We start from the raw sequence: 27,966 nt of genomic DNA on the forward strand, positions 1-27,966 counted from the left end.
TGCTCAACAGCAAGGCACATAGATAAACCACATGTCACTTGGAAATGCCCAGGTGTATGGGCATATTGGAAAGTAATGGAATCAGTTTAAACAAATTAAACAGGAATCCTGCTGCAGTAGCGACTTGATGGAAGGCGGGCAGGTGAAGCAGGCTGAGGCGACTGTCTATGACTTACATGGGCGGGCCTTCATCCAAGTTGCCCCGACCACTTCAAAAGACGAGGTAGGCAACACAGCTGAGTGACTTGATTCCATCTTAACTGAAGTAGTCTTGTAGTAAAGTTACACGGATAATAGCGTTGAAAGTGTTCACCACGAACTTCCTGCCTGATTGTCAATAGTTTCGACTTTGCGGGGTATTTCTGGAAGATGGAGTTAACATCGTGCACAATTCGAGCATGATGAGTTGTTCCACATTTTCTCTTATTCCCTTACGAGATCTCAACTTTATGAAATCACTGCTAAACTCCTCACAGCGAGTGGTTAACCGTGGTGTCAACCCTAATACGCCAGATGAGTGTGGGATCCCCCCGCCTCCAGGCATGTATGCTTGTGCGAACATCACTTGAGCTCCTCAAAAGCCTCCTCAATAGTTTCGTTCTCTCCATAACAAATTGCGTAGGCCGTCCGAGCATACTCCCTCGCCTGTCCGCATAGCTCAGGGGCCACAGTCTTGTACGCGTGGAACATAACGAGGAAGGCCGTTACGATGTGCTCGCCAGGTGGACCCCACTTGATGACCTTCAGATGAGGCTTGGTGGATAAGTTTGTCGCTCGGCTAGCCTCGATAATGAAGCCACGAGCCTCGAAGCTCTTGATCGACAACTCGAGAGCTTCAAAAGGTTTTCCCCTGCTCAGTCGCTTCTGTCCGAGCGCAAGGTACGAATCCCATAACTCCAGACGGTAGGATCCTTTCCTGGCGGCGTAAGTCTCCTCCAGCTGGCCAAGCAGCCGTTGTGCCTTGGACTCGTGGGCTAGAGTCTTGCAGTTTTTCATGGTGCTCTTCAAGTCTCGGAAAAGGCCCTGGCGTTTTTGGAAGGTCGGCTTCGAGATCAACTTCTTCTCTTCGCACAACTCACATCGGCAAATGAATCCCCAGTTCTGCAATATCTTCTGGGTTTCGTCATAGCTAGCACCTTCATCGGTCATCCGGTAGCTGATCAGCAACTCCGTGCCGGCGTCCATGTCTCTCGAAGCTCGTACCATCATCACGTCTCCAATGAACGAGCGGTGACAGTTGCCGACACATGAGTGGTTGATATGGGACGCCTGAGTCCAAATGCCGCAGGTGGTGTAGCCTCCTTGTTCACCTCCCTTATCGCTCAAGTTGAGGATGGATGCTCGCGGCGCACCGAAGCAGTTGAGACTTACGATCATCGCGACAAGGAACCTGTGATTATGTTAGTGCCGATTATTTTGCGTTTATCCTCGAGAGCACCACCTACGTATCAACTACCCTCTGAATCTGCTTTGCAGTCTCGCCTGGCCGATATTTGCCGCGGTGCAAGTCGAAGAAACGAGAGGCAGCCTGGGGGTTGTGATGCAACTTCTGTACGAGGCCGGAGAGAAGATCTGCCTGCCCGCCCATCGCCATCCTCTTGGTGTCCCAGCTCATTAGTATTTTGATCTTCTGGACACTAACAGCATCATCGTCACCAGCATAGCTGTATGCAAAGGCTTTCTCGCAGAGTAGAAGATCGCCGGCCTTCACTGGCTTGGAAGTAAAGAGTCCTCGTCCACGTCCAGGGGAGTGGCGCACCTCGACAGAACCAGTGTAGCTCGCACAATCGATCGTAGGCGGGGTGGCCTCGGCTTGGGTATGCATCTGCTTCCACTGGTAAGTCCCCTGATCTTGCTCACGAATGCGACATAGAGTCCGCTCGAGTTCCTTCTCTGCGTCTCGGTTTCGGGGGTTCAGTGTGATTACTTGGCGTAGCTTCTCAGAGCAGAGTGAAAACTGTTCCACCGCGTAGTGGGCCTTGGCCTCTCGGAACAGTCCTTTCTCAGTTGGTTCATTGTTCTGTCGGCTTTCAATGGCGTCGCTCAGCGCCTTCTCTGGGCGATGAAGCTTAAGATTTGCCAAGGAACGGTTGAGGAGCGCTGCGCGCTTCTGTTCAGGCGTGCTAGCAGAAGCGAGTGCCTTGGAATATCTAGGCCGCGATTAGCAAAAGATTTCTTGATATTAAGAGTCCTCCCATGCACTCACAATATCTCTGCTTTCCCCCAATTCTGCTGTGCTACAGCAGTGTTTCCTTGCTGTCGGATCTTCTCGGAGCTGGCACCAGTCTTTGTGGTCCTCCACTGCGACGGGATGCGTTCGTCGCCCTCGGCTAGTGGGATGATGTCGCCAACATGGTCCACCCGTAGGCTGTATTTGCCGTCGGTAGTCACCTTGAAGAACGGGTCCTTGATAATACAGATGCTGCCTTCAGGGAGTAGGTCGTCAGGTTGCACAGCCTTGTGATCTGGCTGATTGTAGACTTGAAGTAAGACAGCAGTGCCTGCCTCGTCTTCCGCAATGGCCATGATTGCGTTGATCTTATCCGTGGGCGTCATTGTCCGAACAAAAACTCGCTTGCCCCGATGGTGCTCTTCCAATCTCATCTTGGAGATTGGCAGAGGCTGCAGCTCGTTTGCAGGCTGGATGCAGGGGAGATATGCCGGCGGAATCTGAGTAGTTGCAATATCTGACTCTCCGCTCGAAGCTGGGCGTGATAGACGCATTGATCTTGCCATCATGAATTGCATCACAAGCATGCCGGGCAAAGGGTGATCGTGGGGAATCTGCCCTTTTCTGCGGCTGGCTCGTTCCGCGAGGACTCGGAGCCTTTCCATGAAGGAGGCAAATTCGTCGACATCAGAAACGTCCTTGATGTCCATGGCGACTAGAAGGTGATGTTACGCGTTGATGTTGATATTGTTTATCGTGGGGAAAATCGCAGAGTCGACATTCAAGGTGAGTGCGGTGGGTGAAGTAAGAAGAGGAGAAGTCAGGGAACGTAGGGCAGAATTGTGTTTTGTTTGAAAGTGAATGAATACGTGATTGGGTATTCATGCATCTGTTGGTCGTTTGCAGGAGGCCGACCACCTGAGGGGAATGGTATCAGGCACAGCTCTATGGCTGGAAGGCAGCCTTACCTTGGGTACTTAGGTAAGGTATCAGAAAAACTCGACTCTGATGCCATGTTTGACAGTAAGGTGTTATTCTCAGCCAGTCTACCAGGCCCGGTCAATCTGCAATATAGATTCCTGCCTTCAGATGTCTACTTGCCCATTGGATCCTACCATGATGAACAAAAATCAATGGTGGAGGCAATGTCTGAGAGGAGAATTACACTCGGAGAAAAACCTTAGGTCTCAGAATTCCAACAAAGGTAGCCATAGATTACAATCTTATGCACGGTAGGTCTCGGTCTGACAAAGGCTCTGGATGCGAGAATAGGCAGGTGAGCTCTTTCTTATTTGTGGCCATAAAGCTACCATGGTTCAAAGCGTTCTTGCACCACAAATGTCTTCACATAGTAGGCATATTGCCTTACGGGAGCTAGCGTATGCTTCATCCCTTTGTCATCAAGTTTGCACGAACGCAAGTCCGGTATTGACATGTTGGTCAATAGGCAGGTAAAGTGATGCTCGCCACAATATTCGAAATTTCTAGGTTTTCAACTCCCGCATCTTAACGAACGTGAATTTCATGGCGATGGAAATGATGAACCAAATCAATTTAAAGGTAGAACTAAAAAAAATTTAAAATTTTTTTTCACCCACGTAGAAATATCGAAAAGGGAAACGGGCGAGTTCTTGTTACCGTCTATCAGGTGGTGGTGTTACTTCGCCACGACGTGCCTACCCCTCAGCAACCCATGCACAGGAGTGTTCCAGCATTTTCCATCACCCTCCGTCATCTCAGCACCACATATCTAAGATTTTAAAGAAAGATCTGCTATCTGTAATGCCATGTCAGAATGATTCTGTGTGCCATGTGATCCGCCTAGCAGTGCCTGGGTTTGATCACATTCAACCCGGCAAAGCCGAGCTTCAAATCTGAGGTCTGCCGTCATCCCCCAAGACTCTCAAAATAGGACAAATGACCAAGGAAAAGACATAGTACCGAGTGAAGATATTTGTATAAAATAGACATCAGTGCATTGCTATGCTGGAATATGTACAGTGATGTTATGCAACACTGACTCTCGTAGAAACAACACCAGCAGCGGGCAGCACGGAACAGGTGAGCACCCATGCCTCTAATCTACTCCCTGTATCAAGCCGTCTTACATATTCCTCAGTCCATAAAAGATGCAGTCTGGACCTGCTTTCAAACGTCCCCCGAGCCTCGTCATCAGGAACCCGCCAGACGACAACGGGTGGCCCAACATCCCGCCGTTCCCGCTCCCACCTCCGCTTAGCCCCCTCCGCAAAGGGCGTACATCCGCCAAAACGACATGTCACGATTGCCTAAAGCGGATTAAGAACGCCTGGCATTGGCTGAGAGGGTCATTCACTCGCTGGAGACGGGTGGCCACAAGAGAAGCCCCGTAGCCGCATGAAGGGCGTGTGTGTGTGTAAGCGTGTGAGTGTGTGTATATAGGTAGATTCCCGCCTATAGATGCCTAACAGAGATGCTGTAGCCTTCCCTTCTCCTATCGTAACTGTGAGCGTGGTGTGTACCCCTCCCCTAATCTCAGAGCCATCGTCGTCCTCCAATGATATCGTTATAGAAATGTCCCAAAACGCCCCTCTGTATGCAAGATCCCGCAGCGGTCTTTAGGGCTGCACAGGTACACATCCTCGTATGTGTCCTGCAGCCCTATGCCCGACATCGTGCCATTCTGAAATAAATAACTATCCAACCCGTGTCCCCCATCTAATAAAAGTACAGTTTGTCTGTTTGAGCCAATGGACCGCCGTGAGGCAGACGACATGCTCCTGTCGTGTGCTGTCGCCTCTTTCATGTTGTGTATATTCCCATAAACGCCGTCGATAAAGATGTTTTTGTTTGTTTGTTCCATAGTGGTTTAGATCGACTTGGCTTATTGACCGTTGGCTGTCGAAGGATTAGTCTCAGTGTCGTCATACGAAGGCGTTGTGTTGTGAAGAACTTACTCGGGTCGTTGGGGAAAGAGGTGGAATCGCCGTCACCCTCCTTGAACATCTTGGGGGTAGTGAAGGCAGCAGTGGCGCTCATGTTGGCGGTTGGTTGTAAGAGGATTGAGGATTGGATATGAGTCGAAGTAGGATGAGGCAGTGGTAGTCTTGTGATGAAGAAGTGTATGACTGTTGGTTTGAAGTGTATTGTGATGAGTCTGAACAAAAAAACCTAAGGTATTAAGGTATTGTCAAACCATTTATATCCAACGACCGACGGACCAACGGACCAACAATCGAGCTTCATATTAGACTAACCTAAGGTTGAGTCACTCAAACTTAGGCAGGAGTATGCCTTCATAGGCAGACAAGACAATCTGAGAGGTTCAACGACGAGTGCCCCTAGTCGTTACAAGTCACGGTGCACTGCCATGTCAAACAATGACAATGACATTTCATATGGAAATACCATATCTTGCACGCGGTTGCGCATTCTCGGTATGGCGATCCTGGTTCGGTAGCTATGAGATTCCTAATAATCCAGGCAATTGTGTATTGTGATTCGTCTACGACGAGGGTTGCAGAGATCTAAGCCAGGATGCCTTAAAGTCGAGTATCAGGTATTGGACCCCTACAGATGGTAGGGCCAGCCACAGTGCGAGGCAGAACAAAGACAGAATGAGTCAGATCGGTGCAATTGCCGTGACATTCACCAGGGGAAATATGACCCCTCCTTCCCGGAATGGATGAAAATAAAGTGAACATGACCGCGGCCTCAGAAACGCATCTACGTTTGCAGAATGGAGGGGTTGGGAGACGACTTGGTTGCCTGGGTTAAGACGTGTTTGGTGACGGGGATGACATGGGGGTCCTAGACGATCTGAGGCAGCAACCCCCATATTTCCAGGCACGAGGGAGTTCGCGCCCTGAATGCAGTGCTCTTCGGTGACAGGGAGAAGGGAAAACTAATCCAACGCCAACGGAGTGCCAGGTCTCGTCACTAGCAATGGTATGTATGTGTGCGCCGTTGCGTGTGACTGATAAGGCACCGAGTTGCTCATTGTGGCTTTGCGCCTCGGTGTAAAACGTCTAGGGCGCAAACGCGCCTTTGCGCGGAAGGGGCAGGGAAAAGTTGGAAAAACGGAACAACAATGACAAAACAAAGGAACGTCGGGGCAATGCTATCACTGCCCGTGTGACTGATACCGGACAAGGTGGGCAATTCTCGACATGCATTTCTTGGTCCGGTGAGTCGAGGGCCTCAAGGCTGACTGGAACATGTTGCAGGTGAGGCTTTCGAGTAGGGGCACGGGGAGAGGCGGCAGAACAGTCATCGCAAAAATTCGGAGTATGTCGGAAATCACTCCCCCATTACATTTCTCGGTGATGGACCCCGTCTTGATTGACGGAACCCGGACCCCAAGAAACATCAAGTAGGAGGCGCAGCCCATTTTCCCTCTAGCACTCAAACTGACCGATTACAAGTGGAAGAAGTTACGTCGAGATCGGTTGATTATTTTGGTGCGAAGTGTGTAAGGAGGAAAAAAGAGATCGAGAGAGGGGGGAAATGTGGTCCGCGAGTAATAAGAGGTGTCGTTGCCTTGCCCGCTGCCTGCTTAGCTAATGTGCTGCCTAAGCTTGAACCAATCAGGGCTAGCATGTAGTCAAACCCCGTGACACGGGAAAACGACAGCGTCTCCACATTTCTCGACCTTGTTTTTTCTCGCAAAGTATATTTTTACGCGTCCCTCTTCCCTTTTCTCCATCTCTTGCTCCTGACCTCAACAGCATCACCAACAGTTTCGCGGGCCACCCAGACTTGGGTTACGGATCTTATGCATGGTCCTTTTCAGTCTTCCAAATGGCGTTAGACTGCCTCGTGATATCATATTGGCAGTCTGCACCTCGGTCCTGAACCAAATCCGTCGTCAATGGCCCTGAGCAAGTGCCGAAGCCAAGCGACACGGACACGCACGCGAGCTCGTTTCAATGTGGTGTGATTTTACACCGGTCTGATGACCAACCCCACGATATGCCTACACCTCGCGATCTTACTGCGCAAGAGTGTCAACTACTTTTTTATTCGTTCGAGTGGGAGAACAAATCCAACGGTCTAGACAACCGGTCCGCTCCACCCTGATACCGTCGAGATAGTGCGGCTTCAGGACTAAAATCGGACGAACAGATCACATGGCATCTCGTATGAGTTGCAAGTGTTGTGTTCTAAATTTATTTACCTTGATTGGTATCGCTATAGTAGAGAGTCATTATTCCTATGCCTATGCCACCAAGTCGTAACTGCCATCAGATATATATGAAGGGTATTCCGACATCCTCTGCGCAAGAAATGCAATCCCACTCCATTCGCGTTGTATCGAAACACCCGTTAAACCCAGTTCTCGCCGAAGATGTATTTTTCGTCCATAAAAGACAGCAAGAATTTGGACACAAGCCGACCGGTATAGTTGACCGATACGTCGCTTGGAAACGGATGGTGGGCGTCGTCGCTTGGTAGGATTGGGTCCTCCGCCAAGATTCCGAGTTCTTCGCCTGAAAGTCGCAAGTCAGCATTTAACATTCGAATATCGAGTTCCTGGGCAGCCTACCGTTCTGTTGAATCAGATTATTCAGGCCCAAGACCATCTCTATGGCTGGTCCATCCAGATCGCCTTGCTCGGCCCATGAGTTGTCACGCATAGGATTGAATGGCTTAGTCGCCGTGTCCCGGCTGTGGGTCTGGTATATCTGGTGGAACTGGTACGCGAACTGCTTGAACGGCATGTTCTCGACCGCCTTGTTGACATTCAGGGCGTCCTGGCGTTTGTATTCCGGGGGCGTATGGTTGCGCATGCTGATCTCGTTGAGTGCCACGACGAAGTTATCCGCGGATGTCTCGACCGATTCCATGAATAGGCACAGTATCAGAAACGAGGCCATGCATGGCGCCCACTCCTGTTTCGACTTGGGCTTGAGCAGCTTTGAAAAGGACTCGAAGAGGTGTTGCATGTCCCTCATCAGGAGCTCGTCAATCACCGCCTTGATCTGCCTGTTGACGACGCGCGGCGTCACCCAGGGTACTTCCTGAGGGACGAGACCGGAGTCCTGAAGGCCCACGACGCTCTGTCGTGTGATGCAGAGATGGCGTGTCATGACGAAATGGGCGCCGTAGATCGCTAACGCCTTCTTGACCATCGTCGACTGAATCGGGTCAACCAATGCACATGCACAACACTAGCGCACGACAACTTACATCAGACTTGTTGGTGTATGTTTGCACAACGTCCAACACCTTCTTTGGCAACTCCGTGTGCCGTATTGACTCTGTCACTGACTTTGCGAACCTCGGCTCGGCTGCGATGGCGGCGAGGTACTCCTTCACCTTCTTCCTCAAAGCCTCCCTCTGAGCAGGCGAATCCAACTCCAACACCATGGGCGCCGAGCCTCTGGCTTGCAGGTCTACGCGATCTTTTTGCACGTGCAGGTGGTAGTGCTGTTGCACTTCCTCCGTCCGAGGCTTGAAGAACCTCGCCCGAACCTTGAGCGACGCCGAGAGACCAGAGAAGAGCTCAACCTCACGAGGGGCCAGTTGCACCGCGTCGACGTCGACGTTCTCCGCCATGAATTTCGACATTTGGTCCTTGCGGAAGTGGCTGCGCATGAAGTCGGGGAACAACACGGTCAAAAAGTCGGAAAATTGCCAGCAAACGACCTGCGGCACCTGGCCGGCGAGCTTTTTACAGCTCTTGCACGGTCTCTGCGAGTCACACTTGACTTTGCGGCTGTGGCAGCAAAAGCAAGCACCTAAGCGGCGGACTTGGAGTGCGCTCTCCTTTGTCGCGTTTGCCAGAGGCCCCTTGCGACCACGCGTTTGGATCTTCATGGCTTCGAAGCACTCCCACGGGTTGGGACGGCCCGAGGAGGCATTAATGGAGTTGGGCGTGACGATGACGAATTTGTTTGCAGGTTCGGTGGCCTTCTTCTTCTCAACCTTGCCGGTGATGACCTTGCGGATCTGGTGGGCCGACGCTGCCCTGTCGGCCTCATGTTTGAGGTCTGGGGAGCTGGAGTTGGACTGGGAGGGGCTTGTGGACGTGGAGCTTTGAGACGAGGATGCGGAAAAATCCTCCATCAGAAACATTGAGCTCCCATTATCGACTTTCAGGTTCGTGGAGTTCCAAGGGCCCGGGTTGGTGCTGGTTGATAGGGTTTGTGACAGGTCGATATCGCCATCGTGCTGTTGGGGGAATGTGTCTAGGCCGGTCAGGGAGGCATTGTTCGATTGGAATGAGTTGACAAAAGATGTCAGTTCTGAGAACAAAGCTAGTTAGCCAGGGTATACGTCAAAGTCGGCCACGAGTGGCATCAGGACTAACCATTCAGGTTCAGCTGCTCCTCTGCAAAGAGGAAGCCCTGCGGTGTCAAGAAATTGGATTCCTGGCCGCTGGGAACGAACTGGCTATCAACAGACGGCGCCGGGGCGGCAAACGCCTCTGCTTGGTCCGGAAAGCTCGAGGCGGAGAAGGCGGGCTGGTCGAGGTCAAGATTTAGCGGGGATAGGCCCGCCGGGTCCGAGCCGGCGTGGTGGCCGACGACCGCGAAGCCGTTGAGACTGCCACTTGCCGGGCTGGGCAAGAAGCCGACTGAGGCCGGTAATGAGGCGTAGTCGAGATACTGCCACGATTCTTCGGTGTCGGCCGCGGACTGCACATCGTAAGGCGAATGAGGCGTCGGGGCCCTCGAGGAAACAGAAGCCATTGCAATGTCTGTGAGTTGGCAGGACATATAAGTGGCCAACCGTTAAGTCGCCCGGCGCTTTCAATCCGCTCGGTAGGTTCGATTCGATGATTCCGTAGCCCCTTGTGGTTCTTCAAAGAACCGAACAACAGGTCCTTGTTTCCTCCCAAACGTCGAATGGCCAGCCTTCCGGGGGGCTGTGTCTGCTCACGCTCAATTTCGGAATTGGCGCGGGGGTCACTCTCTCTGGATAAGCGAAAAATGCCAGGGACTCGTCTCGGTCTGCCTCCCTTTCAACACTCGACAACTCGGAGTCGCGGTTTTGGTATGTCGTCGGCGGGACTCGAGTAGAAGGTGTCAATCTCGCAAAGTTGCCCTTTTCTCACCGTTCTTTACCGCTCGGGAAAGTCATGCAGGAGAGCGGGAACGAAGGAAAGACGGTGCGAAAAGAGCAGCCAACAAGATTAATACGAGGGGGGGAAACGGCGCTGTCACACACTCACCCCATGACAGCAGAACAAACAGCGCGACCAGTAAGCAGCAGGGCCGCAGCCATCCCGCGCAGTCCCCGTCAACCTGTAAGGTACTTTCTTGTGGGCACGCTGTGCTGCAGCGCTGCTGAATGAGCTGGTCCTGGTCTCCGCTCCTTCGGCCCAGCTGAGCCACTAGTCTCTTTCTGAGACCGAAGGTGGGTCCATTGATTCACGAATAAGAGTGCTCTAACCCGATCCATCACCGGCCACTCACCGGGGCCCCGGAAGTGCGGGAGGATCCTTTTGCCGCACCGGTGGCCGATGGCCGAAGCTGGTTCCGGCTCCTGCCACCGGAGAGCGCACGGGGTTCCGTGGCAAGGAAGGCTAGATTCCAGGAAAGTCCTATCGAATCAGGGTGGCATATACGAAGGGCACGAGAAATGACCGACCAAGCTTGTGCACCTATCAGGGTTACCTTTCTGGCAATCGGCACTGTCCCCTTCCCTCTACCCCAACCTGACCAACGTTGTTTCCTCCATTCGACCACCGTCGCCTGACAGGCGATTGATCAATGCCACGTCAACCCGACGTTGAACTTATTTTCATCACGAACCTTTCATATCCGAAAACACTGTTTCTCTTATTCCATTCTTACAAATGCCTCAGAGATCGACAGTAAAGCTCGCACCAGCGAACCGGCCCGAGCCCCAAGACCCGTGACGATTGACCGTCATCCAACATCCCTCAGGACTGCATCCCGCTCCCCGTCGATATTAAACCCCCCAGCATTCATAACATCAAGCCTCGAGTGCGCCTTGACTCAAACCAACCTCCGCCACTCCGCGACTCCGCGTCCTGTCGTTCTTCGCATCATGAACCATCTCCAAGCATCCAGATGCATGCATGTAGCAGAGAGAACAATCGCCCCCCCGGATCTACCAGAGTGGATAAGCTCCCAACCCGCCGGCGTTCGACCTTTATCCCCACGATACGACCGCGAAAACGCCAACACCATTCTCTGTTTCCCAGCTCCAAGTACAATGTCGAGTCCGGTAAGCTGATCATCATGACTCCTATCTCGTACGACTAGAGTGACACCCAACATCCCCCGTCAAGATAAGGTTTAGCGCGTGCGGCGCTTGACTAGGACTTACACGCACATCGTACGCCTGTCCGCCTGTTTGCAAGTCGAAGTTGGCACAGCTCAGACCACAAACCCCGTTCAGCGCGGAAGCTAAACGGGCCCATGCCGCCTGGCACGGCCTCCCCGCCGACGCCGTTGCCCAGGGTCGCACATCGCCACCTGCTCAAGGGGGAGAAGAAGAAACGGCTGCTTTTCACGGATTATATGCCGCTCCCGTCGGCATCCTGCCGTTATTCTTAGCCTGCTCCGTTTCTCCTCTAGGCAGCTTGTCCGACACTACACAAGGGCCGGCGGTTTCTTTCGGGATCCCGTTGATGACTAGCGAAATTGAAGGCAGAATATCCAACTAGAACAGGCCGGCTATAGCATCGTCGATTATGCTGTCCTCGATCCACCCCGACACGAAACTAGCTCTCACACCTCGAAATAATGATTCAGGATCCCGAGTCCGAAGTTGGCACAGCGCCCTCGTCACAGACAGAAGCATGTTCCAATTCTGCCCGGGTAGACCCAGTGAGCCGTGTGCCTGGACGAACCCCCTTCTTTCACTGCGTCCCCCAATCTACTTGGATTGCCCACCACTTCAACTCGATGTAGTGGGAGAAAGTCCCCAAGATAGAACATCCAAACCACCACAACCTTGACCGCACACCACCCGTTCAGCATAGCAAACCTTGTTCTGCCACACTGGTCTGCTAATTGATTCTCTAGTCAGCCAAGATTCGAAACCACCTTCTACCGGGCTCTAATGTTGTGGAGGCAATACTACTGTATTGGATCTGATGATGATCATGGGAAAAGCTGAGCGCTGGCTGGGCTGGATATCTGGGCAAGGTGTAGGTGGGGCAGCTCCGAGATGTGAAGGAGCTGCCTCACGTGACCCACCTGCACCTGCCACAAATGTTCTTCCATAATTCCGCTCCTTTTGCATCCTTGTTTTCCTGCGCTCATGGGCTTTGTCTTTATGCCCTTCCTAGCATCAGCCTGTCTGTTCGCGCCCTGGAATATGCCTTATCCGCACTGATAGCAAGACATAGGGAACTCTATTCTTTGCAGCAATCTGTCAATCGGACGCCGTTATGTGGGCGGTAGAACTGGAGAAGATAACAACACAAAGCCCAAGCCAGGATGTGGTCTTTTGGCATGTCTGCCATGTGTCCCGGTTTGCTTGTCATTCTTCAACACGACCACACCAGTCCCACTAGCAAACTCATTGCATGCTTGTGTATGTAACCCTACCAATCACCGGAAACTGTAAGTCTACGTCATACTATTCATCGGCTCCTTGGCTCGCCTTTGACGTGTTGTCAAGGGGGGCACGCGGCGCAGTCCGACGGGATTCTATGCGGCGCGCAGATCGCATCCCTTCTTTCCCATCCGTCTTCAACTCACTTTTCCAACAGCTTGCTTACCCCTCGGTTTCACTACTTCGCCCCCCCCGGCCCTGGCCCTTCTTCCCCGGGGGACCTATCAGGCGGGATGCGACACAACGGTCTCCCCATTGACTTACAGAGCTCCCTGGGTCGTTTCACGGTTTGCGTTCCCTGTTCTTTGCCTAATGATAGTGTAGGATACCTCCATCGATCGCCGGTGATGGCCCTTGGTGGTCCTTCCCGCCCAAGTCACCCTGTCAGGCACGCAAGCAGGAACCCCATCGGCTGATGATCACCGTTCATTTCAGCCCAACCCAAGCGCCGCCAGGTGTGGGGGGTAACGAAGTCGCACCGATAGGATAGGGGCAGAGCCGACGGATACTTGGGTTCCTACCACGCCTTTCCTGCGGTTCCTGCTATCATGCCGGGTTTGACAAGCCAGATGGCGTACGGAGTAGCTTTGGCTCCTGGAACATGCGCAGGGAAGGCGAGAGCACCAGCGCCCCCCACTTGGTGGCAGAAGAGTCAGGAGCCGTGCGACGAACAGAGCGCCTCAAGTCATGACGTTTACGAACTGGATACCGGCACATCTGAAGAACACTGCGTAGATTCTTGGCGCTGAGAGAGCGCGCCCAGCCACGGGCTACTATGGGATATCAAACTGCCAAAGGCTCATCTAAGCCGCCCAAACCAAGTGAGTAGAGAAGAGAAAACAACAATAGTATAGTAGGGATATGTCCAAATTGCTCTCTCGTGAACCACACACAAACAGAGACAATACGCACAAGCGCGGAAAAAAGACGTGCGTTAAAACAGCCATCCGGTAGCCCAGTGTAAGTGAAGGGTGTCTGTCAAAAAGATGTCACCCCGTTGAAAACAACTCCAGGCCCCTAAACCACTCCGTGGCAGTGCAGAAACGAATAGCACAACCACCAAAATAACAGTACCAATGTACAAAGAGGTTTCCGCCCTTTCCTGATGAACCTGTAGCGCCCACCGCTTTCCCCGTAGTATGCTCATGCCCCGTTTCGCTTGCGAAACCAATTCGAAAAGGGCCAAGTAAAGGTATGTGTCGTGTGCGTGTGTAGTAAGAGGCAATTCAGTCGAGTGTCCCTGGGAGCCGCAGAAGAAAAGAAAAAAAAGAAAAAAAAAGAGGTTTTCTGCCCACGATGGAGAGCCATTACCATTTCTCGTACAAAAATCAAATAAAAAACAAACAAGACGCAACTCGCTTTGCCGAGAGGTGGAGCGTTTAGCTAAGCTAGAGCCTGTGGGTGTGTTCCTGCGTCGTGCCTTTGGAGGGGGGGGGGGCTGTCGTCCTGTTGACGTCCCGATTCCGTATCAAGGAGTCATCTACTCTCTTCTTTTTCTTCTTCTAAAGAACGAGGTGGATTCCGCCCTTCTGCAATAACTTTCAGTTCGTAAGGTCCGTAAAATGTCGTAAACAAAGTGCCACGTTGGCCGACAGCTTCGAAACGCTCGCCGTGGTTCGCTACGCACGACGAGGTTGTCGACTTCGGCCTGGGCGAGTATGTAGTAGGAGGAAGCATGCGAGCAGACTAGCTTCTGAACCGCTGTGCAGCGCGATCCTGAATTTGCTTCTCCGTAGAAACGTATAGTCGGTCGAGGTAGTCCATGGCGCTCGCGTCCTTGAGGATCTTGGCTACCTGGATGCCCGCCGAAATGAGCTGTAAAATGTTGCGGTCGTCCTTTAATGGGCGACTCTGGTGCTTGGCCGCGTGTCGCATTTCCAGTGAATTCTCGAGAATCGTGACAAACTGTTTAATCTGGCCGTTGTAAAGTACTCGCGCGGGGATGCGGCGCTTCGTCGCCAGACGCTTCAAGAGGTAGACCCATTCTGTCCATTCCCGGTCCTGAGGTCGCTCAACAGGTCGCATATCCTGTGTCAAAGGAATAGGGAACTGGTATTTAGCCACAAAGTCATACGCACACTGCGAGAGCCTGTCGTTGACTTGGGTAAGGACCAAGTCCTGTTCTTGAACGTGGAGGTTGGTGGGGAGATGGGGCAGTTCGCGTTCTTGCATGGCAATGTATTCTGGCGGTGGGCGAGCGAGAAACTGATGCGGGCCGTCGAATTCGTCGCGGTTAGAAGGTCGACGTTGTGGCCGACCCTTGCCATTCACCTTGCTCTTACTCGGGGGAGTGGCGCCGGCCCCGTTCTCGAGGGAATAATCAGAAAGGTTCGGAGATGCAATAATGTCGTCGACCGAGTCCGTCGGGGAGTATCTTTCCTGGTGATCCCATGATTGAGAGTTCGTACTCTTGTACGACCCATAGCCGGCGGCACCACTGGTGCCGTATGTGCCAGAGGCTGGGCGCGATCCGTACGCCGGAGCGGCGGCAGCGGCAACAGCATGGGGGTTGGTCCCGATCGGCAAATTGTAGTTACTAGCTCCTGGCGAGTACGTGGACACGCTTGAAAGGGATGGTGTTACTCGTTTGCTCCTTTGTGGGAAAACATCATGAATAATGACGTCTGGTTCTTACCTCGATGAACGATAGTAGTTGGTATCAAATCCTCCGGCGGGCGGGAATGTATCGTTGTACATTGAACTTTTCTCAACGGTCAGTCACCCCTCCTCGGGCTTTTTGGAAATAAGGAGAGCGGTCCGTACCTCCGCGTCGAGTTCCACGGTCCGTTGGACATGGCTGATGGTCTGTAGGCAAAATCCGGCTGGGCCATATCTTCCGGGGGCATAACGGTAGAGAGAAAAGAAATCAGGCAGCAAAATCTTTGGAGGTTTCCAAAGTGTCCAGAGATGGAAGCCACGTGAAATATGAATAGTCCTTGGGCGGGCAGGTCAGCCCTGGGTGTCCAAAAAGGGTCCTTTGGGCTGTGATCTTCGGCCAAGTATTCCTGGGAAAATGCGGCAAGTTGTCTCCTCAAACACAAGGGAATCCACGATAACAAAAATGGTCTTGTTCCAGGATGGGACCCTTGAAGAACTCCGGGTCGTTGCAAGGGCGGTGTGCGTGATGGGGGGGAAGCAGGTGATCGGTCCAAGAAACGACCCGTCTCCACGAAGACACCTTAAATGACTTATAAGATGATCGGGAACGGCTTGACGTGAAAGACACTAGGGGGTTAGTGGGAGATGTCTGATCTTGCTGGCGCAAAACGGGAAAGAAGAAACCAACAAGCTCCTGGGATGGACGAGGATGGGGGAGCGGGCAGGATCCTGACAGTGGATGATTAAGTTCGGAATGGAGGCATTTATGTCTGCTTGCGATGTCCTTCCTCGTGGGGCGTTGTACTGGAGCGGCGACAATGGTTGATCCCGGTCAAGACAGCAGAAAGATGTGGTCCGCTGGGAAGTCGAGGCGAAGGGAGGACAGGGACCAGGACAGACGCAGGCCGGCGAGACTCGAGTAAAGATTTGCATTCGCCCCAATGACCAACACCATGGAGACGTCTCTGGTTTCAAGCGGGACGGCTGCCGCATGGGCTGGAGGATACGTGACTGCCAAGCGCTATAGTCCAGAAGGTTCATCTGTCGGGCGTCCTGGAATAGATTGGTCGACGGTGGGCGCCCCAGGACAAGTTGGCATCCATCCCTAGCTTGTCGAGCCTGGTACGCGGCGTGGATCGTGGGCACGACACGCGAGATCAGCGTGCCCTTTGATTGCTGGTGCTGGTGCTTTCCCCCTCTGTTTTCGCGCGATGCCAGGTCGAATTTTTTGACAGTTGGCCCCTCAGTCAAGGAAGACCCCAGAAGGAAGACAAATCTTATGGCCGGCCTGTGTAGGCTCACGCGTGGAAGCCATTGGACGTGCCAACTCCTGACGGAGGACGGAGCCAGTTGTGTAGAGTAGGGCACCGATTGGGCTGTGACAGAAACTTTTCCTTTGCTGGGCTGGAGGATTGTTGCCCGAAAGGTCGGAGTAGCTTTTCGGTACCGGATGGGATGATTTGTGCAGGGTTGTACCTAGCGGGAGAAGAAGCGGTGACAACAGGCCGGGTTGGGCACAAATTGGACAAGCAAACACCGACGGCCGATACGATGAGGGGACGCGCGCTACGTGCGAAATGTGCGTGCCCAACCATGCCTTGATGCCCACCTGGTAAGTCGAAGTTGCTTTTGTGCATCGTTGAATCAGCAACCCTCCATCGAGTACCCCAAGAGTGGCATTGCTCGGAAGGGGTCGACCGACTATTGCCAGTTGGCCAATCATGCAAAGCGTTGGCAGACCTTCTTCGTTGTCACAATCGTGGGCGCCTTGCTCCGCTGACTTCCGGGGGCTTCTGCTACTCAGCTCTAGCATGGCAATGGCCGGATCGGTGACCTTTGGAGCCTCAATGATTCGCGGAATGGACGAATGAGATGTGTGATCTGGATGTAGCGAAATGTGAAGCTGGTCACGGCGATATTGAAGCAGGGAAGGCTCATGGATCCAGGAAGATGTTGCTGGGGCTGGACAAGATTTAGGTGGAAGCATCTGGGTCCCGCCTGAGCCAATGGTGTGCACCCCAGAGTCTTCAAGGCTGGTTGTTCGGCTGGCTGCGGGTGACTAGCCCATCGCCAATCAGGCGGGATGACGTGCGCCTCGGTTAACCCCAGTATCCTGGGTAGTTTGTCGATAACCTCAACGATTCGAACTCGACTGTCCCGAAGCCAAGGGCGAGCAGTGATGGTCGGACGATCGCCGCAATCTCTGTGCATGATGTGCCCTAGACAGGATGGTCGATCTCGAGGTGCAGTGACACTCAAAAGCAGTCGAAACGAGCCAAAATTTGCCGAGTGGAGGAGGAGGGGGGCAGAACTGGCTATTTCGTCTATTGATGAGCTGTCAGGCGGCGCCTCGTGGATGCGGGGATACAGCGGGACGATCAAATCGCCAAAAAAAATAAAAAATTTGAGATGGATGACGTTGGTTGTTTTTTGTTGCCATTTTGGTCACAAACGTATCGAGCTGCTGTCACTTTTGACAGTGATCTGTGTGTACTAGCGACAACGACTACGGATCCATCTCGTGCCATGTATGCTCCGTACTCCGTACATGCTGTGAGATCTGGGGGGAGCCTCGTCAATCTGCCCGCGTCGACATTTGTCGTTCCAGCACTCCGTAGCGCATTGATACAGTGTGGGTGGGGGGGTTTGCTGTGTTGTTTCGTATGCCTCATTGAGACGACGTCTTTTTTGGAGAGGAGCAGACCGTTGAGAGTTGGCCGAAACAAAGGAGCAAAGAATCTTGGGCTCCCCATGTTTCCGGGCATTGAGAAGGCCGGGATGTTGCGCATGGCGGAGCGAAATGCGCATGACATGGCCGAAATCACAACCGGTGTGTCCCACTTAAAATCTGGCGATTCGGAGGGGCATGACCGGCCACTTCCACCGAGTTGTCAATGCGTCTTCGCTTCGTCGGGTCGATGCTTCTACCCCGTTGTCCGGGATAACGGCTCGAGATCGAGTTCAATCGAGAGACCCGTCGCGGGTTCCTGGTCGGCTCAGTTCTGCCACGATTGCCACGGTCGCACCGATGGAAGGATCCGGCCATGTAAGCATTTTCGAATGTTCGGTGTTGGCCTTGGAGCAACACCAGCTTGGTTAAGGTAGGTTGTGAGTATGATTCGATGGATGACAGGGTTGATGCTCGACGCTAAAGACGACACTTTAGGATGGAAGATTGGTTTATGCCTTGCTTGGCGCAGGATGGATTGAGTTCTGGAATATTCTGTTTGTCTGTATGATTCTTTCAATGAGATAGATGTTGGGCGGGAGGCAGTGTAAAATTGACCGTTGAGCACATTGTCAACCTGAGGTCAAGATGTGTTGCCTGATAGTTGTGAGGAGTAAGAACCCACGAGACCTGTCGGCGCTTGCCATTCCGGATGCCGTTATTCCATTCAAGCAGGTTCCATCCTTCAGGTCCGGCCCTTCCTCTTCGGGCTCTTACCTCAAGCACAACCTACCTATCTTACCTAACCTAACCTTAAGGTAGCTTCCTAAGCAGCTAAGGTACTCGGTGGCCGGAGAAACAACGGCAGGGTGGACTTGGAACCGAGGGGCTTGGCGGGGCTGCACCGGATATTTTCTCGACCCACCAAATGACATCCTTTATTTCCTATTGGTCAAATTCTTATGCACCTTTCGTGTAGCAACTTCCACCTGATCGCTTACGCCAATCATCATCAACATCAGCAACGTTTTCGTCAAGTTCAGGAGGCTGATTAAACATGAGGGAAACACAGATTGCTAACTCGCTAACCACCTGTATCTCTTCCCTTGCCTTCAACTTCCTAGCTGCCAATTCTATGTCGTCCCCTTCTTGTCCAGAGCCTTCCCCAGGATCTCATGCAACTGCAAGATCAATCTCGCTCTGGTCCGCATAGCCGCAGTTCCCACCAAGCATGATCAATCGGCGCCGCCTCAAGCCCCAGGATTGTGTGGAGAATCATTGATAATAGGTAGATTGAGTTGACATGGCACCGCCCAAGAACCGGATACGCAAATTCCACCGTCGCAGCAAGAACGGTTGTTCGACGTGTAAGCAGCGTCATGTACGATGCGATGAGCGGAAGCCTTTGTGGTATGCGTCCCTCCCTCGTCTTCCCTGCCGATGCCTCCCTTGAGAAAGCTCATGCCCCTCGACTGCCTCTTGTCATATTGGAGGTCCTGCCCGTGGAGGACCAATAGACAGCCCGTTCCTTCTGTCGAATGATTACCTAACATTGGCTTCAGCACGAATTGTCTGCAGACTGGCAAGGACTGCGTATACCCTGAAGTAGACCCTGCCGAAGAGTCTCGATCAGAATCCCTTTCCGAGTCCCGCTCTGGGTCCGAGCCAACCGTCGTCCCGGCCGAGGAAGCCTCCATCATTACCAATGTCGTTTCAAACCAGCCATTTGCCGGCTTCTCATGCGACTACCAGATGTCGGCAATGTCACAATGGCTCTGGCACCAGTGTAAGCAGCCTTCTTTGCTCTTCAGATCACTTGACTGACACCAAGTTCAGTCACCGCCTTTTACGTCAGAGGTCAGACTCCAGTAGAAAGGGGACAGAACCTATGCAGGTATGGCTTCGTTTTCCATCCTAGGACACCACCCGGGCTAACGTCAGAAAGCGTGCAAAGAACACTTCTGCACCCGGGACTGCTTCACGGCTGTCTCGTCGTTGCGGCTTGCCAGTGGGCCTGGGTCACTGGATCCCTTGAACACGTCAAGGTGCCATTTCTCTATCACAAGGCAGCCGCCTATGAGTTTGCAAAGCATCAACTCTCCGAGTCTGAGGATGATGTCAGCGATACAGCCATCTTTGCTATAGCCAGCCTGGCACTCACTGAGGTAAGGAACCTTGCCGTCCTCATAATAGCGTTTTGCATGCTGATGGCATATGCAGGGAGCGGTCGGGGACTTGGATGCTTCCTCGAAGCATCTCCGCGGTCTTCACAGATTAACTCTCAGGAAGAACGGCTACAACTTGATGAGATCGAATCTGGCACAACAGATGCTACAGATGTGAGTGGAATCTGTCGGATAGTGTGTAGTACGGGTCTGTTAACAAAAGCTTTGACAGGGCTGGCGATCGCCTACGTCTAGGCGAAGTAAACGTGATTCACGACGCCATCAGTGCTGATTTCCAGCCCAGCATCATCGCCTTGCTGTTCACGTCACTGTGGGATATGGAAAGTCTCCCGCCGCGGCAAGCACCGAGATACGGTTGGTGGGAAGGCGACGAGACGCCCACAGACAGGCTCTGGCAGGACTACACCAAAAACCTAAACTGGGAGCTTTCTCGTGGATTCGACCCAGAGCGCAACATAGCGACGATGCTGAACGGCGACGCAAAGAGCAGCAGGGCGAGCTATATTGCCACCTTTTTCTACCTCGTCATGGCGGTCAACGACAGCAAAATGGATTGCGTTCTGACCGTGTGGCTGCTGGAACAACTCATTGACGATGTCTGCGACAAGGAGGAGGAAATGATTGCCGGGAATTTCGGTCGCAGCCTTTGGTTATGGAGTGTCCTGTTCGGAGCAGCTGTGGCTTACACGGGTAGACCAATTACCGCAACAGGCAGAGAACAACTTGCGAGGTGGAGGGAGTTGTATGCTGCGAAACTGAGCCTGGCTAGCGACGTATTGCAGCTCAAGAGCTGGCACGACGCGAAGACAGTACTGGCGGATGTCGCCTGGACCGAAGGCTCAGATGCTGAGGGCAGACTACAAGGCATTTGGGAAGCAGCTGTCTTGCATCGCCAGAGCTCTGCGAGTCGCGTACGCGAGTTGGACTTGACGACGTGACGGGAGTGGCTGAAAGTTGATGTTAACACGGCTAGAAGATATCCCAGCTTCCGAATCGGCATGTTCTTTGTCCTCCAATCAGCAGCAGCGTTTCGACGGCCGAGATACATGCGTCATGCGGAGGCTGGAAATGCGTAGATATATGTTTGTATATGAGGGCACGACATCACCGAGTGCATACCGGAGCAACGTTTTGTCGAGATCCGGTGTCAAGTTTTCGGTGACCTGGCGGCCCTTGCTTGAGTCAGAAAGCTGGCACACCGAGATTTAGATCGGCGTTTTAGGTAGGGGATGATGCGCTGCGACTCCCAATTTGTCGTAGCGCAGACGGGCGACTTCATATCCGAAACTTGATTTTTTTTTTTTCTCACAGTGAAAAACTAGCAGCTGAAGAAAGATCCACCGACGGGTATCTCTTGATTTCCGGTTCGTGACGGCGACGGCGGCGAGGCCGCGGGGGCAAGATCGCCATGATTGCCAATTGCCTCACGCTGTGTTAAAGGGGGATTTCGACTCGGCAGCATCTACCGAGGGACGAGCGTAACAGAGTTCAATGGTGTGGAAAGGATGACAAGGATGAGCAGAGTAAAAGGGATTCCACCTGTGACCGGGCTCGATGGGGAATGGAAGATGCCGAACGGGAGGTTGGAACTCTGTCGGCACGGATGGGTCAGCAGTGGATACTGGATGTGTATTGATCGTCATGCTTGAATGTCGAAGGATAATCACGTGCAAGAGTCAGCATGTCTGTGATGCAGAATGGTCGTGGGATGCTGACAGGAGGAAAGGTGTTTGGGAAAGGGTGTTTCAATCGACCAACTGTTGTCTCCAACATGAGGTAGCTATTAATTGTAAGTAATTAGACAAACAATGTGCTTAGATCGGTCGAAAGGCGGCAGGTGATGGCGCTGGTCTGAGGCTGCGGGTGGCTTGCGTCAAGATGCCGTTGTTTGTTCTAGTAACGGGACGTTGTAGGCGATTCTGGAACCAGACAACGCTGTTTCCGCTTGGCGCATCGTGGCTTCCCCAATGCTGTCGGAGGTCTAGTCTTTGTTGCTCCAATACTCCAATACTCCATGGCTTACCTAAGAAACTCCATCTGAGAGTCTGGAACAGAAGGCAAGAACCTTGCACTCATCCTCGATCTCGACTTCGACATCAACGTCTCGTCGTCTGCGTCCATCGCCAAGGTCTTTTCCCATCCCATCCCATCGTCAATGCTCTCCGCTCGACAACGGGCGCCTCCGTCTCACGTCTCTCGCCTTCCCCTCGTCCCGTATTCCGTGTTAACTTCAGCTCATCAGCCATCTCGCATTAAACTGCCTTGAACTGCCACACGCGAGTGGTTCCCCGCGTCTCAACCTCATGCTGGCCTCAAAGTCAAGACCACCGGCTTCCCAATATCCAGCTCGTCGGCATCAAACTAGACCGAGGTGGGTCTAGGAAGTTGGACTGCTCTATGCAAGCTCGACGGGAATTCGGAGAACGAAGCAAGAGACGACGTGGAGCGATTGCTGGTGGTCGAGTCGAACGCTTGTGGATCGCATCAAGTTACTCAATCAACATGTCGCTGTCGCTGCCGCTGCGCTTCATGATACGACCAGCATGACAAGTTGGACCATGTTGTCAAGCGATCACAAGGCCACGCGCTGCACGTTACTCATGCATCACAATGCAGCATCATCAAAGGAGTCGCAAATGGTTGGCGTGGACCGCTTCCGCCAGAAGCAGGCCAGCTGGTAGACACCGAACAACTACATCGCGAAGCGCGTTTATGTGTCTTGCGGGCGTGATGCGCTGCGTCGTTGCTTGTGGTGTGTGGCCGACCGACGGCGACCCTAGCCAGTGAGCATCGAACACGCCAAAATAGCTGCTGGCGGATTGTGCAAGTTGAGACGGAGACTGTCGGCCGGTGTGTGTCAGCTATTGCGGCCCGCCAACCATGGCCTCTGCTTCATCGACGCGTGAGCCGGCGGCATGCCTACACCAATGAAGCAGCCAACGACCAGGAGATAGAGTAACACGAGGTTGACGGACAGACGGGCTGACAGTCCGGCCTTCCGCAGTTCCCGCTCGGCTGTGGTGCTACGCAGACTACGCTTGTCTGCCTGTTGTGTGCGTCTTTTTTTTTTTTTTACCCCCTCTCTCTCATTCTCTTCGCCTGGCCTCTTCTGGCAGCCGGCGGTATCGATGCCACCTCGGCGGGCGTCGATTGATGCGCATCAAAACATTGGTTCAAGATGGCGCCATGACTTTGATGCTCGAGACGCCTACTGGAAACGGGTTACGGGAGGCTTTCACGTCTGTGCGAGGAGGAGAAAAAGGGGGAAGGTCAAGGAACAGCCGGAACGCGAGCAACATTTTTGATGGTTGGGACGAGCAAGTTCCGCGCATGGTGCGGAGGGATGGGAAGATGAAGGGTCGGGGAAAGCAAGCATCAACCCGCTGCGAGTCGACAAGCTGGGCAGCCTTGTTTCTTTTCTCTGCGTCTTCTGGCCTGCTCTTCTACCACCAGGACGCTCGAGGTTTCTGCACGGATGTGTTGGTACTGCAGCCATGATCCCTCCATGCTGCCGCGGCGGACGAAATACTGGCATCGCGATAGGCTGGGAACATTGTCAGTATCCACCCGGGACCCAAGTCCAAGTCAAGAAAATCAAGGAAGCAAGACCAGTCACCGCCAACCTCGCTCGGAACGGGCCTATGACAGGCGCAGACTGAATGAGGCCAGCTGGCTAGCGCTGTGTATTAGCTCGAGTTGACCTGCGGTCTTTCTGTGACGGCCAACACCACGGCACATCACATATTGGATACGACAAGGTCGGCGATTCGGCGGTGGACGACGCATGTACTGTTGTTTCCAAGGCAGCCGGCCGGCATCCCATCCATTTGGCAGAAGCTGAGAAGATGATGCCGCCAGGAGTCCAGACACTCTGGCCAGCAGCTGCACACGACACAAGATAGAGAGATGAGACTGGATGGGCTTGGAAATGAGTGGTGGACAAGATATTCCAAGATGTGATTGCTATTGCCTTGGCCTAGCTAGCATCCATCTGCAGAATCAAGGGCGCCAATGCTTCGGAACAGGGGTTGTCTCTGGCCAGCAGAACATGGGCAGGGGTGGCCACGCATGTCGACGTGGTAGACAGCTCCACCCCCAATCCTCCCCTCCCGAGTCTGCCATGCCCGCAGCCCCTTGGATGCCCCCCCTCACAGACCTCATCTCGTTCGCTCGTTTGTGCAAATGCCAGCAGAGACATGGCTTCGTCCCGCAACATTAAAACCCGCTGACCCCCTCTGTCCCTGCCCAACGTCTGTTTCTCTTCTTATTCTTTCAGCCCAACCCGCAACCTCATTCCTACCCAACTTCTTCTGCATTCTGCATCGCTGATCTCTGGCAACCCAACAAGCGCCAATACTGTCTTCTTCTACCCGCCTACATCCCTCCAGCCCTCGCACAAACGGTCAACCTGAACTAAGAAGGTCAAAAAAGATCTTCCGCATCTTGCCACCCAAGGATTATCCTACTCGACACCATCTCGACAAAAGCATTCCAAAGGAACGCCGCAAACAAGTGATCCGCTGTGTTTGCTCTTTTCTTTGGTATCTTCACACGACACAACTCAACCGAGTTGAACTACATTGCCCTGGACTTGCATGAATACGCGACCCGAGGAATCAATGACTGCCCTTGTTGTTCCGCGCCCGGATATGCCTGGCTACACTTCTCTTGATTTGGACGACGTCCACACACCTTCTAGGTATTGTCTTTTCTTATTCTGTTCCCAGGGTGGTCCGTCGTCTTTTTGAATCATGTATCGCAAGCTTCATGTACAGTTTCTTCGCGTCTACCAACCAGATCTTTCCGGCCACGGAGGCCCTCAAACAAAGGACACATCGACCCATGGACTATTCTTCCGGACTTTTATCTGCCAGGACACTTGACCATCATGGAAACATTGCCGAGGACATTCTTTCTTTCCACTGGACCCAGGAGACCGTCGTGCAGAGGCCTAGCCTCTTGCCTGTCGCGCCAGACACGGTCATCAACATTATCTGATACTATATTTCTTCTCACGGTGAGTACTGCCCGACAAGAGCAAACCTGAGACAAGCAGCAACTTGGACTCCACACTGGGATTACTTCGCACCAAAGACACCTGGACACTGCCTGGCCACCTCATGCCAAAGGATTCTCAAGGATATGATCTACTGGAACTCATGGATGTCTCGACCGAGGCGTAGAGGCTGCCCAGCTTCGCATTTGGATGGACTTCACTGCATACCTACTTGACACGACAATGGACAACCCGGTTTTACTGCTCCGTTGCTGCCTTAATTCAGGCTTTTGCACTGGCAATAACCTACCTACCTATTCGAAAAATGGAATCTGGATTGTCACAGTGCGCCCCAGCACGTGTCAAGCTTCGTCTGTTCTCTCTGTTCATGGAATTCCGTTTGCTTCGATCCACTGCTTCGACTCAAGATTACCTGGTCTGTCTCACAGCAGTACATCCTGATGGACGGGACTACTATTACGCTGCCTTCTGGAAACTCTTCGCCAACGCATCTGGTCTTGTCTTATCCAAGGACCCAACACTATTCAACTCACGCCTCGTACCCATTAGTCAGACACCATCATCTCCGAGGATAACTTGCCCATGGCTCCGAGACCACATCAACACAACACCGATTGCGCACTCCAGGACTTTCGTTCTTCTCGACTGTTGACTCTGAAGGATCTTCGAACCGTCTCTACATGTATTACGAACCTGGAGCTTCATTTCTCTGAACCGCGGATCTATACTGGAACATCGACACCTTTTCCCCACTGGACTTTCTCCTGGCAAGATCCTTTTTGATCTGCGCTCGCTTGGTCTGTCAACTCATAATTCCGAACCTGTGAGGCAAAAGGCCTGTTTGCTAACATGCTTGCCCTACAGGAACAAAGTTGTGCCATGCTGAGATGTTTTCTTGTTTACTTGTTTTGCATTGCACACATGAATAGTGGAGAAACAGCACACTAACCCCCCTTTTCAGCGATTACAGCTTCTTCCACGCACAAATGGTGCCCTCAGGAATGTTTTCCTTTTCTTCTCAAACAGGACCATCGGACCCCTTGAGTGGTGGTTCGTGGGAAACGACAGGAGAAGGTGCACAGAACTTTCAAGACTTCTCAGACAACGGATCTGCCCACCCGGGAGACTCCGAGGACTACTCTTTCCAAGTTGATGGCCACATCACGCCCAGAGGACAGGGCCAAACTACCGAGGATCTGCAGAGCAAGTGGACTGCTCCCGCAGCTGTTGGTGGCGAGCCCATGCGGAGAGGAACTTCGCGCAGCTCAGCCGGAAGCCGCAAGCACCGGATTTCCAAGGTCACATCTCCCAAGGCACGACCCAGAATTTCTGCTGCCGCGTCAGCTCAAGTATCTGCTCAGCTGTCCTCCATGGACCTCTCAGGTAATGCTACGGTCTACGGACCTCAGCCCAGCGCCCGAATGATGGACGTGAACCCCTACTTCCTGGACACGGATACGAGCGCCGTCTCGTCCCAATGGTTTAACTCTATGGAGCTCGGCATGATGCCCGATGGCCTGCCCTCAGGCGAGCTGAACATGCACGTTGTGCCTGCTCAGATGCAGCTTGACCCGGACTCGAGCCTGTGTGCTCACTCTCCTTCTGCCTCCTGGAACTCTTTCAGCCCGTCAGAGTCGCACCTGTCTTCGCCGGCCGGAAGCACCGAGGATTCGTGGCTGTCCGCCCCCCTCATGTCTTCGCCGTCACACTCGGAGCACGTCTCCCCCATTATTCAAAGCCAGTCTCCAAGGTATGTTCCTCAGATCAGCTGCTCTAGCCTAGAGTCAGCCTCTGACGAGACACTCTTGTACAGCGCCAACGGGAAGTTCATGAGCGACGAGCTCGCTGGAAGCGTCCTCACCATTGTCGGCGATGCCGCACTGCCCCCTGCTTTCCCCAGCCGCCGGCCTACCAATGAGGGTGACACCGCCCGGGATCACCCTTTGTACAAGAATGCGACCCCGCAAGCCGATGGCTTGTTCCACTGCCCATGGGAAGGAGAAAGCAGCTGCAACCACAAGCCCGAGAAGCTCAAGTGCAACTACGAGTAAGTCGCCTTTTATACTCGCCCCGGACTCCGTCCCCCGTGACTAACCCTCCCTTCCTCTCGCAGCAAGTTCGTGGACTCCCACTTGAAGCCCTACCGCTGCAAGATTGACTCTTGCGAGAACGCCCGCTTCTCCTCCACTGCCTGCCTGCTTCGCCATGAGCGTGAGGCTCACGCTATGCACGGCCACGGCGACAAGCCATTCCTGTGCTCCTATGAGGGATGCGACCGTGCCATGCCTGGCAATGGATTCCCGCGCCAATGGAACCTGAAGGACCACATGCGCCGTGTTCACAATGACAACGGTGTTCCCGGATCCCCTACCAGCATCAGCAACAGCCAGCAGAGCTCCAAGGGCCGCAAGCGCAAGGATGCGCCCAAGGCTGCCGTCGTCGGACCCGCACCACCCTCCCGCAAGGTCACTGCCAAGGCGGCCGTCGTGGAGGCTGCTGTTAAGGAGGAGCTCTCCTCCAAACCCCTTATCGAGGAGTGGATGTCCCACCGCCAGGCTCTGGAGAACATCGTTCGTGACCTCAACCAACCCGAGGACATGAAGAACTCGCAGCTCATCAAGGACGCCCACAACCTGCTGTCCGCCATGGGCAAGATCGGACACGACTTGAACACCGTTCAACCCATGGATTCCAAGGTGCCCTTCCACCGCAACTACGTCCACGCCGGATGAACAAACCTACTTTTGGTCCGTAAAAGCCCACTATACACCGTCGATAAAAAAGACTTCCCACTGACCGGTCATTACTTGCA

The 27,966-nt window shown here is 53.2% G+C and overlaps 7 protein-coding genes across 7 annotated transcripts; 3 read left to right on the plus strand and 4 right to left on the minus strand.

Moving 5' to 3' along the window:
• Nucleotides 1–231: 231 nt before the first annotated feature.
• BDP81DRAFT_348094 (uncharacterized protein) lies at nt 232–3,195 on the minus strand. The gene is made up of 4 exons (XM_060586158.1): nt 3,139–3,195; nt 2,207–3,088; nt 1,446–2,150; nt 232–1,390 (listed from the first exon to the last, which is right to left on the minus strand). The coding sequence occupies exons 2-4, from the start codon at nt 2,878–2,880 to the stop codon at nt 562–564; spliced, it is 2,208 nt and encodes a 735-aa protein (XP_060445836.1). The 5' UTR covers nt 2,881–3,088; nt 3,139–3,195; the 3' UTR covers nt 232–561.
• A 4,279-nt stretch (nt 3,196–7,474) lies between these two features.
• BDP81DRAFT_318317 (uncharacterized protein) lies at nt 7,475–9,843 on the minus strand (the record flags this gene model as incomplete). The annotated part of the gene is made up of 4 exons (XM_060584350.1): nt 7,475–7,638; nt 7,695–8,286; nt 8,339–9,396; nt 9,462–9,843. 4 exons carry the CDS (start codon nt 9,841–9,843, stop codon nt 7,475–7,477), a joined length of 2,196 nt encoding a protein of 731 aa, XP_060445837.1.
• Nucleotides 9,844–14,371: 4,528 nt separating this feature from the next.
• Nucleotides 14,372–15,516, minus strand: BDP81DRAFT_319033 (uncharacterized protein; the record flags this gene model as incomplete). The annotated part of the gene is made up of 3 exons (XM_060584407.1): nt 14,372–15,248; nt 15,321–15,386; nt 15,449–15,516. The coding sequence occupies 3 exons, from the start codon at nt 15,514–15,516 to the stop codon at nt 14,372–14,374; spliced, it is 1,011 nt and encodes a 336-aa protein (XP_060445838.1).
• A 683-nt stretch (nt 15,517–16,199) lies between these two features.
• BDP81DRAFT_220848 (uncharacterized protein) lies at nt 16,200–17,481 on the minus strand. The gene has a single exon (XM_060582796.1). The coding sequence runs from the start codon at nt 17,268–17,270 to the stop codon at nt 16,527–16,529; it is 744 nt and encodes a 247-aa protein (XP_060445839.1). The 5' UTR covers nt 17,271–17,481; the 3' UTR covers nt 16,200–16,526.
• On the plus strand, nt 17,482–18,644 carry BDP81DRAFT_220839 (uncharacterized protein). The gene is made up of 2 exons (XM_060582795.1): nt 17,482–18,384; nt 18,450–18,644. The coding sequence occupies exons 1-2, from the start codon at nt 17,693–17,695 to the stop codon at nt 18,520–18,522; spliced, it is 765 nt and encodes a 254-aa protein (XP_060445840.1). The 5' UTR covers nt 17,482–17,692; the 3' UTR covers nt 18,523–18,644.
• Nucleotides 18,645–18,868: 224 nt separating this feature from the next.
• BDP81DRAFT_406153 (uncharacterized protein) lies at nt 18,869–21,075 on the plus strand (the record flags this gene model as incomplete). The annotated part of the gene is made up of 6 exons (XM_060588964.1): nt 18,869–19,361; nt 19,514–19,737; nt 19,788–19,845; nt 19,897–20,116; nt 20,172–20,290; nt 20,349–21,075. The coding sequence occupies exons 1-6, from the start codon at nt 19,255–19,257 to the stop codon at nt 21,073–21,075; spliced, it is 1,455 nt and encodes a 484-aa protein (XP_060445841.1). The 5' UTR covers nt 18,869–19,254.
• A 4,865-nt stretch (nt 21,076–25,940) lies between these two features.
• On the plus strand, nt 25,941–27,960 carry BDP81DRAFT_220999 (uncharacterized protein). Its single transcript, XM_060582797.1, has 3 exons — nt 25,941–25,951; nt 26,019–27,201; nt 27,268–27,960. The coding sequence occupies exons 2-3, from the start codon at nt 26,141–26,143 to the stop codon at nt 27,884–27,886; spliced, it is 1,680 nt and encodes a 559-aa protein (XP_060445842.1). The 5' UTR covers nt 25,941–25,951; nt 26,019–26,140; the 3' UTR covers nt 27,887–27,960.
• Nucleotides 27,961–27,966: the final 6 nt, after the last annotated feature.

The sequence above is a fragment of the Colletotrichum phormii genome (genome assembly GCF_030913505.1).
Source record: "Colletotrichum phormii strain CBS 102054 chromosome Unknown BDP81scaffold_9, whole genome shotgun sequence".
Taxonomy (NCBI): domain Eukaryota; kingdom Fungi; phylum Ascomycota; class Sordariomycetes; order Glomerellales; family Glomerellaceae; genus Colletotrichum; species Colletotrichum phormii.

Bases quoted from the DNA above. Each gene is read 5' to 3' on its own strand.
- BDP81DRAFT_220839 (XM_060582795.1), top strand. From the start codon at position 17,693: ATGGATGACGTTGGTTGTTTTTTGTTGCCATTTTGGTCACAAACGTAT. The intron at 18,385-18,449 runs GTAGGTTGTGAG...ACGACACTTTAG, and splicing joins GCAACACCAGCTTGGTTAAG to GATGGAAGATTGGTTTATGC.
- BDP81DRAFT_220848 (XM_060582796.1), bottom strand. From the start codon at position 17,270: ATGCTTCCACCTAAATCTTGTCCAGCCCCAGCAACATCTTCCTGGATC.
- BDP81DRAFT_220999 (XM_060582797.1), top strand. From the start codon at position 26,141: ATGGTGCCCTCAGGAATGTTTTCCTTTTCTTCTCAAACAGGACCATCG. The intron at 27,202-27,267 runs GTAAGTCGCCTT...TTCCTCTCGCAG, and splicing joins AAGCTCAAGTGCAACTACGA to CAAGTTCGTGGACTCCCACT.
- BDP81DRAFT_348094 (XM_060586158.1), bottom strand. From the start codon at position 2,880: ATGGACATCAAGGACGTTTCTGATGTCGACGAATTTGCCTCCTTCATG. The intron at 2,151-2,206 runs GTGAGTGCATGG...ATCGCGGCCTAG, and splicing joins TGGGGGAAAGCAGAGATATT to ATATTCCAAGGCACTCGCTT. The intron at 1,391-1,445 runs GTAGGTGGTGCT...ACATAATCACAG, and splicing joins ATTCAGAGGGTAGTTGATAC to GTTCCTTGTCGCGATGATCG.